General features: G+C 36.6%; 2 protein-coding genes across 2 annotated transcripts in view; one reads left to right on the top strand and one right to left on the bottom strand.

Annotated features, from left to right (window-relative positions):
• The window catches only part of suco (SUN domain containing ossification factor), a 32,833-nt gene extending 21,991 nt beyond the window's left edge, over positions 1-10,842 (bottom strand). The window contains exon 1 of the mRNA XM_008307122.3: positions 10,559-10,842. Within this exon, the coding sequence (XP_008305344.1) occupies positions 10,559-10,611 (53 nt within the window). The 5' untranslated portion in view covers positions 10,612-10,842. The remainder of the gene's footprint in view (positions 1-10,558) is intronic.
• A 1,048-nt stretch (positions 10,843-11,890) lies between these two features.
• Positions 11,891-15,207, top strand: tmed5 (transmembrane p24 trafficking protein 5). The gene is made up of 4 exons (XM_008307123.3): positions 11,891-12,243; positions 12,529-12,626; positions 12,881-13,061; positions 13,486-15,207. The coding sequence occupies exons 1-4, from the start codon at positions 12,055-12,057 to the stop codon at positions 13,702-13,704; spliced, it is 687 nt and encodes a 228-aa protein (XP_008305345.1). The 5' UTR covers positions 11,891-12,054; the 3' UTR covers positions 13,705-15,207.
• Positions 15,208-15,364: the final 157 nt, after the last annotated feature.

Genomic DNA, 15,364 nt, shown 5'->3' with positions numbered 1-15,364 from the left:
TATACTCGTAAATATGAACCATCATCCTATATGGACGCAGGGCTAAAATTAGTTGCATAGCTTGAAACTATACTGTGTTGCGTTCATGAGTGTCTCATGTTTCCCAGACCGTCTGCTAAAGACAAATATAGGTTTGTGAAGATGCTAAGTTATGTAATCCCTCCCAATTATCATAAGGACAACGTAAAAAGTGGAAAAGTGTGACCCCTGCAGAGACAGCAAGGTCATCTATCATTTTGTATACAAAGAAAATGAAAAGAAAGCAACAGGTTAAAACACTTTATAATAGGAACTATACTATAAATTTTAATAACACCATCAAACTGTGATCTACATTGCTTTACAAGTGACATACAAAGAGGATTGTGGTTTATTTTGTTTTTTACTTAATTTAACAATCTATTCATATCTAAAGCTGAACACATGACGGTCTCTTGACGTGTCTATTCCTTCCTGTCAGCCATTCTTCTCATGATCGCCACCCATGTATAAAGGCTCATAACTCATTGATGTGCAAATAATAAAAAAAAAAATCATTGACATTACTTTGAAGTGTTAAGAGGAAAACAAGGCAGTCAGAAGTCAGTGCCCCACACTTCTACAAGCTCGTTCATTCTGATCGCTCATTACACAAAGAAGCCTTTCGTCCATCCTGTGTTTGTTACATGTATAATTCAGGAGGGTTTCTTCCAGAGTAGTGCAGGAAACGAAGTAGTACCACCGAAAATGGTGGGGGCAGTGTTACGCAGTAAAGCCTGCATGCGACCAGTAAGGAGCAGAGAAGACAAGATGTGCTAGCAGTTCAGAACCCCTATCGATCACCATCTACAGAAAGTTATCTTGCTGGTTCACAATGACAGAGAGAGTCTGAAGGTAGCGTGTGGGTAGGTAGTGTAAGTGTGTGGGTAGTGGAGTTTGAGACCAACATAACGATTTACGTAGATAAAGGGTGCATGAATAAGGCTTTCCTGTAAAGGTTCTGGGTAAAGGACTTCCAAAGCACAAACTTCACAATGAGGAGGAGCATCATGAAGATCCTTACCTTATTGATAATATTTAATCTATTAACATGAAAGAAAGCAGCCTTATATATTCTGTAGAGGTTACATGCTAGGTATGTGGCCATCTATGTTTAGACATAAGACAATAGTTCAAAGAACAAGGTACGTCAGCCTCACAAAAGGTAAACGTTACCGCCCTTTCTAAAAGGTTGTCAATCACTGATAGTAAAACAAACACTCGTGTAAATAGACACTGTGACGAAATACCTCAACACAAGGCTGTTTTACGTAAATGTGAAGTCACAGAGTCAACAAATAGAAAAGTCCGGGAAGGCTTATTCAAATAAGAATGACTTTCATTTTTAAACTGAACAATTGTTTGGAACGAAAACATCGTAGTCGCACACAATATGGATATAAGTAAAGCAAACAAAAACAGTGTGGATCAACTCAAGGTTGCAATACTTTTACCTTATGGGCTAAAAGTAAACAAAAGACAAAACTATGAAAAAGGACAGAATGATCCCCTCTAACCTCTTCTGTGCCTCGTATTCATGAATATATGTAAAGATGTGTCTGCTCTCATTACTGCTGAAGCGGTGAAAGCTACAGGGGAGAAAATTGCTTTGGGGATGTAAAGTGGCACATTATAACAATTGAAGTTTAAAAAATTGGTTGGAGGATACTTTGTTCATTTTTTTTTTTTTTTACACCAACACTTCCCCTTCAATTTGGATTCAGGGAAACAGAAAATGGTTAATAATGTAAATCTGTAAGTCTGTATATGCTGTCGAAGACATTATCAACTTTGGACAGATGAAGACAGCCATGCCAACTCCTAATGCCCAGCCTAATGGACGTTCTAAGCATATGTTTCTAAACGACTGCCTTTCTTTTTCCACCCCAGATCTAATTTCAGCTCATGATTCTTCAACAAGTTCTTAACTAACAGCACATACACCAAGGCACGACTTAACTGTCTTCAAAAGACAATACTGTGTCACTGTGTCAACAAAGCCAAAAAACACACACAGCAGAGAACACTTTGTAAAAACTAAAGCCTTTTTCACACAGAAATGTAGAAATTCAAACATTTCTGCCCATGTTTTGTGATTTGTTTTTCTATAAAGCAGAAAAAAAGCATATCATACTGGTGTAAACATAAACACAACAAGCTTTAGAACCACATGGACTATGCCGTCGACTCATTTAATATTTAATATATCATAAAAGAGCAAAGACAGAAGTCAAATTATTACAACCCAAACTCACAATGAAGCAACAAAGTCAGATCGAAGCAAACTGAGCAAAATAAGTTAGAAGGAGATAAGCAAAAGGAAGATTTTATCAGAAAATTATACAGCAATGTCAATGCTTGGGTTTTGTACCAGAGCTCAGCAGAAAATGTAGGTTAAACATGCCAGATGGACATACAGACATACTGTGTTTGTCTGGAGAAAGTCTAGCCATAGAAGACAAAATTTTAGTCAACATTCAGTTTAAACACTACTGATCCTCCATAGTCCACTCGACTTGTGCATTGTCTTGGTAGCCAGAATGTTGTGGCAAAAACGGTGAATACCTCTCATGCCAAAACATTACCACAGCTAAATTCAAACCCTGTGGTAGGCATGTTAACAAAGATACAATTGTTATCCAAACTGTTCCCTGCAGAGATTTTTAGTAACTAACACATTTTGTCTCACTTTCCGACTCACTACTATTTTTTTTCCTCAATATTACATTCCATATTTTTGTCGTACAACAGTGGAAGAGATATTTTCAACATTCCACCTCCTACATAAAACCACCATGTCTGTTTAAGGCCAGAACAAATGAATACATAATTCGAATATAAAACAATTTGCCATATTCACATTGTGTTTATACCAAAAGTGGTACACTTTAGGTTTTAATTAATATATAATAAATTGATGAAATTCAGTCATTTCCAGCAGTAGGTTGTTATCAAAATAACTGCCATATAAAATCCCCAAATTTTATATTGTTAGTCTGAGGACTCCTGCAAAAAATTGAATTACTTCTTCTAACTAGTATTGACTTAACTCTGAGTACACTGGCTCGATGACACACATAAATACTTCAAAATTTACACAGGACACTTTGTCTAGGATGTAGTATGAATGAACAAACACACCTTTATTGGGACAGTAGCTGGAGTTTGGAAAAAAGCTGCCATGCCTGTAGGCTGAAGTTCGCCTAACATGACTATTACAACGAGTGAAGCTGAGTTTCTTATACATAACACAAGTTCAAAGAGGACTGCATGGGTTTAGTAATAAGTTGATTAAGTTAATTAAATAAAAAGAACAAAATAAAAGCTTCAGGGTGACTAGCTTGTTTGAGTCACATTATTTGTTCATTTTATTGTATTAATTATTCATATCAGTGTAGTTAAAGGCTCAGGCACACTTTTACCTCAACCCGTTCAATGCAGCAACATAAACATTTCCCACAAAAAAACAAATGCCTAGACTTTCTGTGTTAAAAGTTTTTTGTTAAGAAAAACCTAGCACTTCGCAAAACTTAGCAATACAGCATGCGCCACAGTAGCTAAGTCAGCCTGGCTTCCAAGTGCATTGCCTTTTTGCTGCAATTCTTAGTGAGATGCTGGAGAGGCAACAAAGGTTACTGAGTCAAGCGTACACTACAGTTTATGCTAATGAATCATTTCAAAGACGGGACAAAACTTTTAGAATGAAATGAATGCAACACAGGCCTACAGACTGAAAAGGTTTTTGATGTAATTTCCTCCAAGAATAAAACTTATACAGCATAAACTGTATTTACTAAAAAAAAAGTGTCTTGTAATGCAGGTTTAGAATGATTGACGATCTCCTCTAGCAATGGCAAACAACGGCCTCAAATAACCTGATTTAATAATACGACCAACACAGACTGTGCACCAAGGAGATGTTTTGATCCAAGCATTTATTTCTATTTTTGAATTAGTACCACCGAACATCCTGAATCCTAATTGTTCTGTTTGTACCTTAACTAGGAGCACGGAGCTTGAGATTCTGCCTGCGATGCCAGGCTCCCTGCACAAGGTTTTACTTACTTTACCAATATGAGGAGAGTTATGTCAAAAACCATGTGGTGTAAAAAGAAAAAAATAATCCAAGCCGCTATTCAGACAACAACTGTGGTGAACCAAAATGAGGAAAAAACAGTGAAATTGATTTTTTATTGTGATAGGGATTTTAAATTTTCATTGTTTTTAAGCAGTGAATCAATTCTAAATTTAAGGGTAATTTATCTCATACTCAATTGTATTTCACTGCCTTTAAAAATAGCTTAGTATTATTAAAGTTAAACTAAAAATGTACGCTTATTTTTATATACGTATTTAAGACCAGGTTTGGTGAGGTAACAGTAACCTCTGGATAGTGTGGGCTTGGAAGAGACATGATAGAAAAGGCCATGTTTCCAGTGTTACAATGGGTGTGGTGACAACAATGCATGTCAATGGTCATAAAGTATGCAATCAGCAAGCACTGCAGAAGGAAAAAAAAAACTAACCCATCCACTCAGTACATTATGTCCTAGAAGGCCGACCAGAGTGGTGAAACATTTACATGACCTATACGTTCTCCAGTGTAAACAGACCCCTGGCACATAGCACAGAGAAAACAAGTTTGACCATGCAGCACAAAAACCCAACTACATTCTCAAAATGTGACACAGTGAACTATTATTATAATATATATTTCATTCTGTTGGGTTTTTTTAAATACATTTTTTATTTAGGTTCCTTTAGTCAAGACAATCTTATGTCACCAGTATTGGGCATGTTGCCTGTGAGTTGGATAGTATATGTTAAAGTGCAACTGTCAGCAAAACATGTCCTCATGGGTTTTAGTACATAATGTTCCTTAAGTGCGCTGACCACTGTCAGTTATGCGTAGAGCCCCACACAGACACGTTTCAAAGAAGAGTCTTTAACAAAGACAGCAGGAGACAGATCCACACAGAGTACCAAGGTTGAGGGTTTGGTTGCTGCAAAAAAGGTAAACAGTTAAGAGCAGTGAGTAAGAAAGGGGGAGGGGAGGAAGAAATAGAGGAGAAAAGAGCCTCTTTCTTCAAGCAGAGAGGAAAAGTTAGGGGGGAAAAAAGTGTAAAAAGCAGTTTTTTCATAGAAAAATAAACATAAATCAGTAGTGGACGAGATTAACACAAGTAAAAGGATCAATTAAAATGACTAAAAATAGAAAATGTGTCAGCATTCACACTCTTCACAATCTAAAGGTTGAAACAAATTTATAATAAAATCCACAAATATTTCTCACTGTAAAATAAACTGTTCTACATTGTTAAAGAGTCAAATGTTGAGGCTCTGTGCAAAAACCTTGTCTCACACATGTTCTGACAAAAGTCTCCTCCTGTTTACCTGTAACTGTCCCCGCCCTCAGTTTGCAATTCACTAACAAAGTAAACACAAAGGCAGTGCTACACACTAAATACTGATAGAGCCTCAGGTAATTGGCATGACATAGCAAACTTCTCCTAGAACATTGATCAAAATAATTTCCTGTTGTCATGAATTATGGTAGAAAAAACAAAAATGACTGGCTATTTATAGGGACACTGTTAACGACCAACACCATAATAACATCTCACAGTGGTGTGTGAAGAGGACTGGGTGCAGGATACAGGACATGATTGCTTTTAATACTGTACATGTCTTTGTGTAGAAATGATCTCCTCAGGAATAAAACCAACAACGTAAACTGTCTCCATTCAAAAAAAATCAACTACAACCCCAAAGTCATCCAACTAGACAAAGAGGACTTCGCTTTAAAAAAAAAACAACCTACAAATGTTTCTTGTTATGTGGATTTAAAATAATTGATGACTACAATTCAGCATTGGCCCTAAACTTTGTTGTTAACTTATACAGCACGACTTAGAGATCTACATATGGAATCCAAGGATTTGGTTTGAACCAAATATTTACCTGTTTCTAGAATAGTTCCACTGAAAACAAACTCCATTCCAACTATTAGGTGCATTCCATTTAATCTAATGCCATTACATATTTATATTTACATTTTTAAAACAGTAAACTAAATATACTTTGTTTCTGAATAAAATATTCATGATAAAATATTAAAATGTACTGTCATCTATTAGGTATTTTAACAATGTCCTACATTTGTTTTTCCTTAAAAATGACAATTTGACAATAGCAATGAGTTTTTAAGTTAATGATCCTAGTATATATTTAAAGAGTCCTGTTGCTAGGATATGGCAAAGTCAGCCCATGAAAGAGTGCTGAGGGAAGTGATTGGTCTCTATGGCCAGTGGACACGAACAATAGCAAAGTTTGGAGTGCCAGCACACATAAACCCAGAGCTCTCAGACTGTAAGGCCCTCAGTTGCCCTCTACTACATAAAGATGGACTCTCACAAACTGGGATTCTGGAAACACAGCTAAGAAAATTTGTGGCTACATTTTCAAGTTAGTGGTTTAACAATGTACAACAATTCTACTGATAGTTGCTTGGAACCTTTATATATGTCAATGTCAAGATCCTCAAATGCCTTAAAAATGCCTCAAATGTTTTACACCTCTGAAGGACTGTTGGAGGGAGCTGGATGCCTCATATTCAAGCAGTTTATGTCCTTCCCACTGAGAATTTGCAAGTAGACGTGTCTCTCAGATCTGTATTCTTTTGTTATTAATTTGTTCATGTTACTTATTAAAACTCTGCCCCTTTGATATTCTTTTATTCTAAGAGATATTGTTTATTTTTGTTGAGAGCAGAGAAATTAAACTTAAATTTAAAAATGTATATTCTTATTTCTCGACAGTTATATTGTCATCGCATTATTGAAGAGTGGCATTGCACTTTGCACATTTTGCTTAAATAGTGCAGGCCTGATTTTTACTCCTCTTACATACATATGTTGTTGTTAATGAACCTACTGGAATCTTTGAGACACCTGTTGTCAAACCTGTCCTTATTTTTTTCCCAAACAATTTAGAGTAAAAGATTGGGGTTAAGATGTGGTAATGAAGTCATGTGTGCCCATTTAACACCAAAGCTCTAAACACTGAGCTACTGGGCAGACCTTGTAAAGATCTGTAATGTCTGCTATCATGGTAAAGCTTACATAAATATGCTATAGTGGGTATGACCAGCAGGATAACACCAAGATAAGGGTGGTTTTCTAGTACAAAGCTCTTATTACACTTTAGCACAATGTACAGTACATTATACTGTATCTCTTCCTTCGTATCTATGTACATGATAGACATACGATAGTGACGGACTGTTAAAAAAAAAAAGTTACCACTGAGGTGCTCTGAGCATGGTACTGTCCCCACATACTGCTCCCCAGGATCTTAAGTGATGGGTTAAAAGCAGAGGTCACATTTCCTTGTGTGCTGTGTCACAATGCCAAGCACATGCACATACTCTGCATGCTGTATTTCACAGTAGGTAGAAACTTTCAAGGCAGGTTTTGTTACTTTTTTTCTGTTTACACCTTGATGTTCTGAACCCCTCACCTTCCAAATCTGAAAACGCCAAAGTCAAAACAGAGCTTTCTTTGTTCCACTGTCATTTAGCTTTCAGTGTCCACCAAAGGTGCCGACAAACATCTTTGGTACTCACAGGAGGAGTTCAAGGTTATGTAACAGTAGTAACCAAGAAGCCAAACCTACCCTTTGGCTGAGTACAGTTCTTTGAATAAGAGATTCACTTTTCATCATCACTCACACAATACGTAATAGAGGAGAAACTATATAGCAAAGTGACCATTTTATTGTGGTCAGTGAAATGGTTTTAATAGCTATGACAGTTCCATTAGCACCAATGTAGTCCCAAAAATTTGTCACGTAAACAGAGTGAGGCATTACTTCCGAGGGAATCTGCATCAACTTGTTTTTGTCGGTTATTCATGTCTCCCACAGATACATGCATTACACGTTGTTTTAAATATGACATTTAATAAATATTTCAAAAGCGACAATCATCTGCATTAACGTTAATCATAATTTACTTTGAGACTAGTGCCATCATGTTTGTATAATGCTCCTGGGAACAACTGATGCATGTGCATTATCAAAAGTGATCAGGGGAGTGTACTAGATTCCCACAATTTATTCACTTTGCGGTTTTTAATGACTACAGGGATAATTGGCTCGGCCTCTTTTCCCATCAAAATAAAAAACACTAACACAGTGACAAGAGGGGTGTTAACCAGATTTTGAAATGTTTTTTTCCCAATGGCAGTGTATTTACTTTACAAACGTTTTGAACAAAAAAAAGGCTGTCATTGCTGCGATTCCTCTGCACAAGCAGATACTTGTGGTATCCAAAACTATTTGCATTAGGGACACCATGTGTCTGTTTTCTCATTAAAAACAACAATTTTTCTACATACGGCCTCCAGCCCTGACGTTTTGCAAATAAGACCTTTACAAACTTCAGCCCTTCTGCCTACAAGTATCTCATACACAAACATTCTCCATACTTTTGGAGGAAAATTGACATGGGATGATATTTTGTGACAAACAGAGTCACCAGGCTGTCTGATAGCCCACTGTGACACAGGTTTCTGAAGACCAACAAAACATGAAATTTCAACTGCTGATAATGAATCAATAGTTCCCAAGTAAGCTATTATCCTGCAAGTCTAGGATTAAACCTCGATTGCACCTGAACAGTTTGTAATTTAGGTGCTAAGTCAGGTCATGTTGCTTCAAGGGGCTACGTCAAAGGCACAGTGTGAAAGGAAACAAGACTCCCTGTCAAGTGCAGCAAAAATATAAAAACCTGTTTACATTGCATCTGTATCAGTCATGCCAACTAACAAAATTTGAGAAAAAAGCCAACTTTTCATAATAAAAATAATATCTCCATCTGTCTGTAAAATTGCAGAAAATGTGAATTATTACAAAATGTGCAAAGATACAAAGACACGTATGTGAAACACACATTCACACATTTCCAGAATGACCTACTTTACTATAAACACATTAGATCCCTGTTGCTGACTGCACAAGTAAAGGTGAAACACACACTCTCTCAGTAAAACACAGTTGCATGATAAACACATCTACAGGATTAAAAAAATAAAACCAAGGTGGCTGAATCTGAAATCTCCTGATTTTAAGGAGATTTTAAAAGATGTGTTCATGCACCATAACCCTACGGACAGTTCTAATCTTAATTGTTACCAGTATTTTCTGTCCCTCACTGCTGCCTTGGAAACCTTAGATTACTGCAACGACTGCAATCCAAATTATTCTTTTCCCATTGGGACGTGTGAGAGTTGGCACAGAGGAGTGAGAACTCAACAGTAGCACGTTAAAAGAGGTTCACATTAGTATTGAAGTATATGCATGTGTTAGCACAGTCAATAAATAATCATCAGAATGTTGAAAGTTATTACATACTTTTATTCTTTGCTATTTTTGTGAAACACAGCAATCCTGTACTTCAATCATTAAAACAATGTGGATTTTTCTTGCTCGCCACTTTGAAGATTAAAAAAGTGATTGTGTAATCAGGCAAATGTCATATATAGTATTTAGATAATTTTGTTTGTGTGCAATTAAAAACACTGAAAAAAAACTAGAAGATTTAGATGATTAATTGACGAGTATTTCTAATGATTGACTTTCTGATGACATTATTTCAAGAATTAACACACAATGATATTTTCCCAAGATTTTGAGGATCAAATAACTAATTGATTTTTATAAAGACAACAAGTCCTTAAAAATTAACTAAAACTATATATTTGTGGATATTCTCAGTTATCCAAGTCATCATAATAATCTCAAAAGCAGTTTAGGCGAGTAAGTTGGCAAGTCCAGTTGCCTACTTTAAAACTGCTTTTGAAACTAAAACTCTATATAGAATTGTTGCACTATATATATTCAATTACTATATTATATACAACATCCCCTATTTCGCAGATGCTGATGTTGAACATTTTACATCGTGCTGATTTATTTTATTTTTTCAAGAACAAAAAATAAATTTCTCCATCGTTTTCAACAGTAGAAATGGTGTCTTATACGTTTACTTAACTGCCGTTAATTATTTTTTAAAGTGCAGGATGACATCGAAATACAATAGTATATCTCACGTTGACTATTTTGGAAATTAGATTGTAATAATTAATAAAATTACACGTAGAAATTGGTAAAAATCCATCAAAATCTTGTTTTAACAGTCAGGGTTTGAGAGCTATGTTGATAAATGTAGTTTAACTGTATACAACAGTGCATACAGTTAAACTATAGTTTTTTGTCATTAATCACAAGTTACGGGGAAAATACGTCTTTAGGATATGTGATGCGGTCAAGTCTACATCAGATGACGCTGGAGGGAGCTGACATTAGCTCTGTAGCAAAAAGGATTAACACAGGAGGGACAGATATTTAGCTAGAAGACCTCAGGCGGAGCGGCGTGACTGGTCGTGTGCTCCTCTTGGTACTTTGGTCTGCCTTTGTTACAACTGTCATTATTCCTAAATGTCGTAGTTATGTAAATAAACAGAGACACTGAATAGCTTACCAGCACAGAAGAGCTACAACGAGGCACAGCAACAAAACGCGCAGCCTCTTCATTATCTTCCCGCGGGGACCAACATCCTCGCTCTTTGGGAGGCTTTTCTGATCTCTCACTGCTACACAGTACACCGAAAAAAGCCTGATGTCTACGCTAATGTCAAAATTACAGACACGTTAATTTTCTATATATATGACCTACACTTAGAGGAGGTGCGCTAATTTTCATTGTGTGGAACTTCTCCACCTCCTTTTCAGCTTTAACTGCCAACTGCTGATGACGGCTAGCTGGCTGTTGGTAAGCTCAACCCTTGCCTTGCGTCAGGCCAATTACATCAAAGCTTGGTTAATTTTGACCAATCAGATAAGACATAACAGAACCGTAACTGATAAGGCCAGCCCTCTGGACTGAGGATGTGGATGTGGAGCAGCAGGACGCGTCACCTTTATTGATAAGCAAAATAAAGAATGACACATACAGGGCTGTTACACAACAGTTTCTATGTCAAAGTGTTGCAATATAGGAGAAATGCTAATATTTGTGGCCGTAAACCTTAGAAAAAATAGTCGTGTACAAGCCCTAATCACATTCTGTAGACATGTTCTTTAGGGAAAGTGAACATCGTGTTCTTTTTTTGAAAATTAAATATATGAAGACATTTTCGCCTTCTCTCGTGTGACGTTTCTTACTTAGTCGATGTGTTTGTACACTGAAGTCAACCATTTCGTATTTTAGTTTTTCATGTCGCGTTTTCTTTCACTATTTTAAATATGTTCATTGTTTAAAAGTTATGTATATTATACTTAGAAAATGATATTTATACTTCAACGGAACTAAAGTAATATTTACTGTCATTTGTTTTGAAGTTCGTGTTCTTTATTGAAGTTCAGAAAATATCTTGATACATTCCATATCTTCGTTTTGGTTTGGTTTCTTCGTTTTTGGTACTGATTTAACTTATTTGGACTGACTCCATTTGTAATATTAATTTAACGATTAATGTGATTACGTACATAATGTATTTGTTTTTTATTTGTTATTATTCTCTGGACAACAAGTAACTACACCGTTGGTAATGATATCACATGAAATTAATTACAATATCCACGTGTTTTCCTCACGCAGTCAGAAAAACTACATTTCCTAGATGCAGTTCGAGACGGGCGCTGCAAAACGTGCCTGTACCGTTTATAATTGTAACCAGTTCCCAGGTATAACATGGATTAAAACATATAAGATAAATAAACAATTTAAAAATAATAAATTATTGTTTTGTTGTTCAAGACATACAGTTTAAGTTTGGTTATAATTTGTAGTGGCGGGGTCCTGAACCTTCGGCACGAGTACTGGGCAAGAACCGTGGGGTTCATGACAGGAAGCAGCTAGAAAATCTTAACTGAACCAAAGTTTTGACGGACACTGTCTTTGCCGTTGCCCCATTACCAGCGCGGTGGCTGGTTACTCTCACGCCGTTTAGCACTCTTTGACTGGCCTACTAAATTATGGAGCTATCTAGGGCGCTTATGTGTGTTTTGTCCGTGTTGGTTGCATTGGTCTCGGAAAGGTTTGTGGCGCTGGCTTCATTCTCTCAGTCTGTGGACAGCGACTTTACCTTCACTCTACCCGCCGGCCGGAAAGAGTGTTTCTACCAGACAATGAAGAAAGATGCCTCGCTGGAGATTGAATATCAGGTCAAACACTCTATATGAAACTGAAATTCTATATGTACTACTAGCAAAAAACAAACAAATACTGCTGAATAGACTAATACCGCTTCCTAGTCCAATGACGTAGCCTCAGCTTTGACATAACATTACAGAACTTCGAAACATGTCATTAGGCTATTTCGATTACTCCTCAGCTCCACACTAAACCTAGACAAAACAGCTATGTTCCACAAATCCAAAAATGAAAAGAGACAGCTTCACAAGATGTTTGTGAATCTCATGTAATTAACCTTTGTTTTGCTGTTTTAGGTTTTAGATGGTGCCGGCCTGGATGTGGATTTCTACATCTCCTCTCCCACTGGACACGTCCTGTTCAGCGATTACCGTAAATCAGATGGAGTGCACACGTAAGTAAACTATTGTTTCATAAACACAATGTTTGGATCAGTGCTCAGATTCCCAGAATGTGGTTGTTTGTGGTATAAACTAATATCTACTAATGCTGATTATGATTATGAATGAAGACGTTATTTAAATATGAAATATGTTCTGACCTGCTTTTACTGTTTAGTTCTGCCATTATTGTCTAAAACTCAGGTACTGTATATGAACTATATATCAAAATAACTTTGCACCTCTAACAGTAAGTGGTTCCCTACAGTGTTGAAACTGAAGATGGAGACTACATGTTCTGCTTTGACAACACATTCAGTGCAGTGTCTGAGAAGATCATCTTTTTTGAATTGATCCTGGACAACATGGATACAGATGAAGATCCTGATGACTGGAAAGAATATGTTCATGGAACTGACATGGTGGATATGAAGCTAGAAGACATTATGGTGAGCAACAGTTACTTGTTGAATTTCTTTTTAAGATTTTTGACTTTCTCCCTCTCTTGTGTCACTGCCAGTGCAGAGTGACCTAGCAAACACACAGGCAACATAAAAGCAATGGGGCAATAAGATAAACAGACAGAACTTTGTTGATCCCTTCAGACAAGTAAGGCTCAGTTGTTGTTGTAGGAGTAGACATTGTTCTGAACCCTTACGTACAGCCAATTGTTTAAGCCTGCACTGTCAGCCTCACTAGAAAAGAGGCTAATGTGTGTCAAAAGTCACTAAGGCAAACAGGAACAGGATCCTCCCCCAGCATGATACAAATAGATTTTCTCAAGAGAAACAAACTAACTACCAAAAGTAAGATTTTTAAAGAGTCAATTATGTCTAGTTTCACTGGAATAAATCTGTGCTCCTCCTCCGCCAGGACACCATCAACAGTGTCAAGGCTCGACTGGGAAAAAGTGTACAGATCCAGACAGTACTCAAGGCATTTGAGGCTCGGGACAGGAACCTACAGGAGAGCAACTTTGACAGGGTTAACCTTTGGTCCGTGGTAAACCTTTTTGTCATGATGGTGGTATCGGCAGTGCAGGTTTATGTAGTCCGCTCACTGTTTGAAGATAAAAGGAAAATTCGCACATAACACCTTCCAAAAGTGAAAGGATAGGAAATGCATTTTCCCCACAGATACCTTTGGATATTTTGTCGTGATATTATAATAATAACTTCAACTCAACTGGGAATCTGGTCTTCAGTACACTGGAATTTATGGAGCAGTTTTGGAGAAGGAACATAAGTGTCCTAGACTCTTCAACTACAAGGAAATGTTTGATCTTGATTAAATGTTGTTTGTCATCACTATTAACCTCTTTTCATTACCTGTCTGTAAAGGTGCATTGGCAGGTTTATGGATTTACTTTGTCTTGCAAAACCAACAATTAGTTTCCTTTTTATTTCTTGCCAAATTTGGAAAATATGCAACCCCATTAATATTTTGATTTCCATAAATTCATAAAATTATCCCTCTATTTCATAAGATTCCTTATTTTTACCTATATGCCAATCTATTGTCAGCATGTGAGGTCTCATGTATTTCTTTAATTATAAACATTTATAATGTCATCATTTATGGCATCATCAACTTACAATTTCTCTTGTATGACAACACTGAAAGACCAGTTGGCTCATTTAGTAAATACTGCTCTTTGGCATTGGATCACAGACTAGAAGCAACACAACTGGACCATCTCCAGATCCTCCAGCTCTTTGCTAGGACTTGTAGCTTAGCAGCCTACTTGGCTGTCAACTCTGTGAGTTGACATGAGGGGGTGTCTTCTTACAGCCAACTGTAAAGATGTTGAGTCTGTCTATCTGTGTGGTGACAAATCTATTTCTAACTCTCTGGCACCTGCGAGGTCAATACCTCAACCACAGTGTTGAAGAGTTTGGTAATACCATAATGTTTAATATCTTGTGTCTGCAGGTAAAGTGGGTTGATTTCTTATTAGCCATTTATTTAACTCTTATTTACTGATCTTCGCAAGTGAAACTTTGTCCACACTTTTGTTTAAAAGGTGTTAAGGTGCCATCTTCTAAATTTTCTCCAGTGCTGTTGAGACGGGGCCTATACAGTGACTGCCAAATGTTAAGATAAAGTAAAACTACTATTTAAACCCTCTTTGATCTATTTTTTCTGCTTTATCACACCATCAATGTTCATGTCACACTATGTTGTGGACAAATATGCAATGATACAATGTGTTACTGAGTCTCATGTTTTCACTGCCTAATAACCCTTTATTTGTAAGACACTCTAAATGACCTTGTGTCCAGTGCCTAAGTGAAGAGTTGTTTGTTGAGACCGGGATGATTTTTTAATAGATATGAGTCACGGGAGGGGTTGATACACTTTTGGAATAATTTTTAAGCCTAATGTACAAAAAAATAAAAGTCTACCACATTTTCAGAATATTTGTATGTTACTGAGGAGACTTGCATGTCTCATAAAGCAGCCATTTTGACTGTGTAAGAATATTTTACTACACTAATGGTGTGGCTGGAAAGAGGGAATGCGATGTTATATGGTATATACTCCATATTTACCTGTAGTTGTAAATTTGTATAAATTAAACTATCTTAATTTTTTTATTGTCTGTGATGTTTTTTGTTGAGACAACAGTATTCTGTGCAGAAAGGCAATATGTAATTACAGATGCATGTGTATGGAAAATACGGGGTTGTTCAAACATGGACAACAACACAAAGTTTTGTTGAATTTTGAAAGAGATTTAAAGATTTTATTT

The sequence above is a fragment of the Cynoglossus semilaevis genome, chromosome 2 (assembly GCF_000523025.1).
Source record: "Cynoglossus semilaevis isolate Cse_v1.0 chromosome 2, Cse_v1.0, whole genome shotgun sequence".
NCBI lineage: Eukaryota > Metazoa > Chordata > Actinopteri > Pleuronectiformes > Cynoglossidae > Cynoglossus > Cynoglossus semilaevis.
This window is presented reverse-complemented; position numbering and strand designations above follow the sequence as displayed.

What these genes read in the sequence shown, in the direction of transcription:
- tmed5 (XM_008307123.3), top strand. Translation starts at nt 12,055, where the DNA reads ATGGAGCTATCTAGGGCGCTTATGTGTGTTTTGTCCGTGTTGGTTGCA. An exon ending in CGCTGGAGATTGAATATCAG is followed by an intron (nt 12,244 to 12,528) that starts GTCAAACACTCT and finishes TTGCTGTTTTAG; the next exon opens with GTTTTAGATGGTGCCGGCCT. An exon ending in AAATCAGATGGAGTGCACAC is followed by an intron (nt 12,627 to 12,880) that starts GTAAGTAAACTA and finishes GGTTCCCTACAG; the next exon opens with TGTTGAAACTGAAGATGGAG.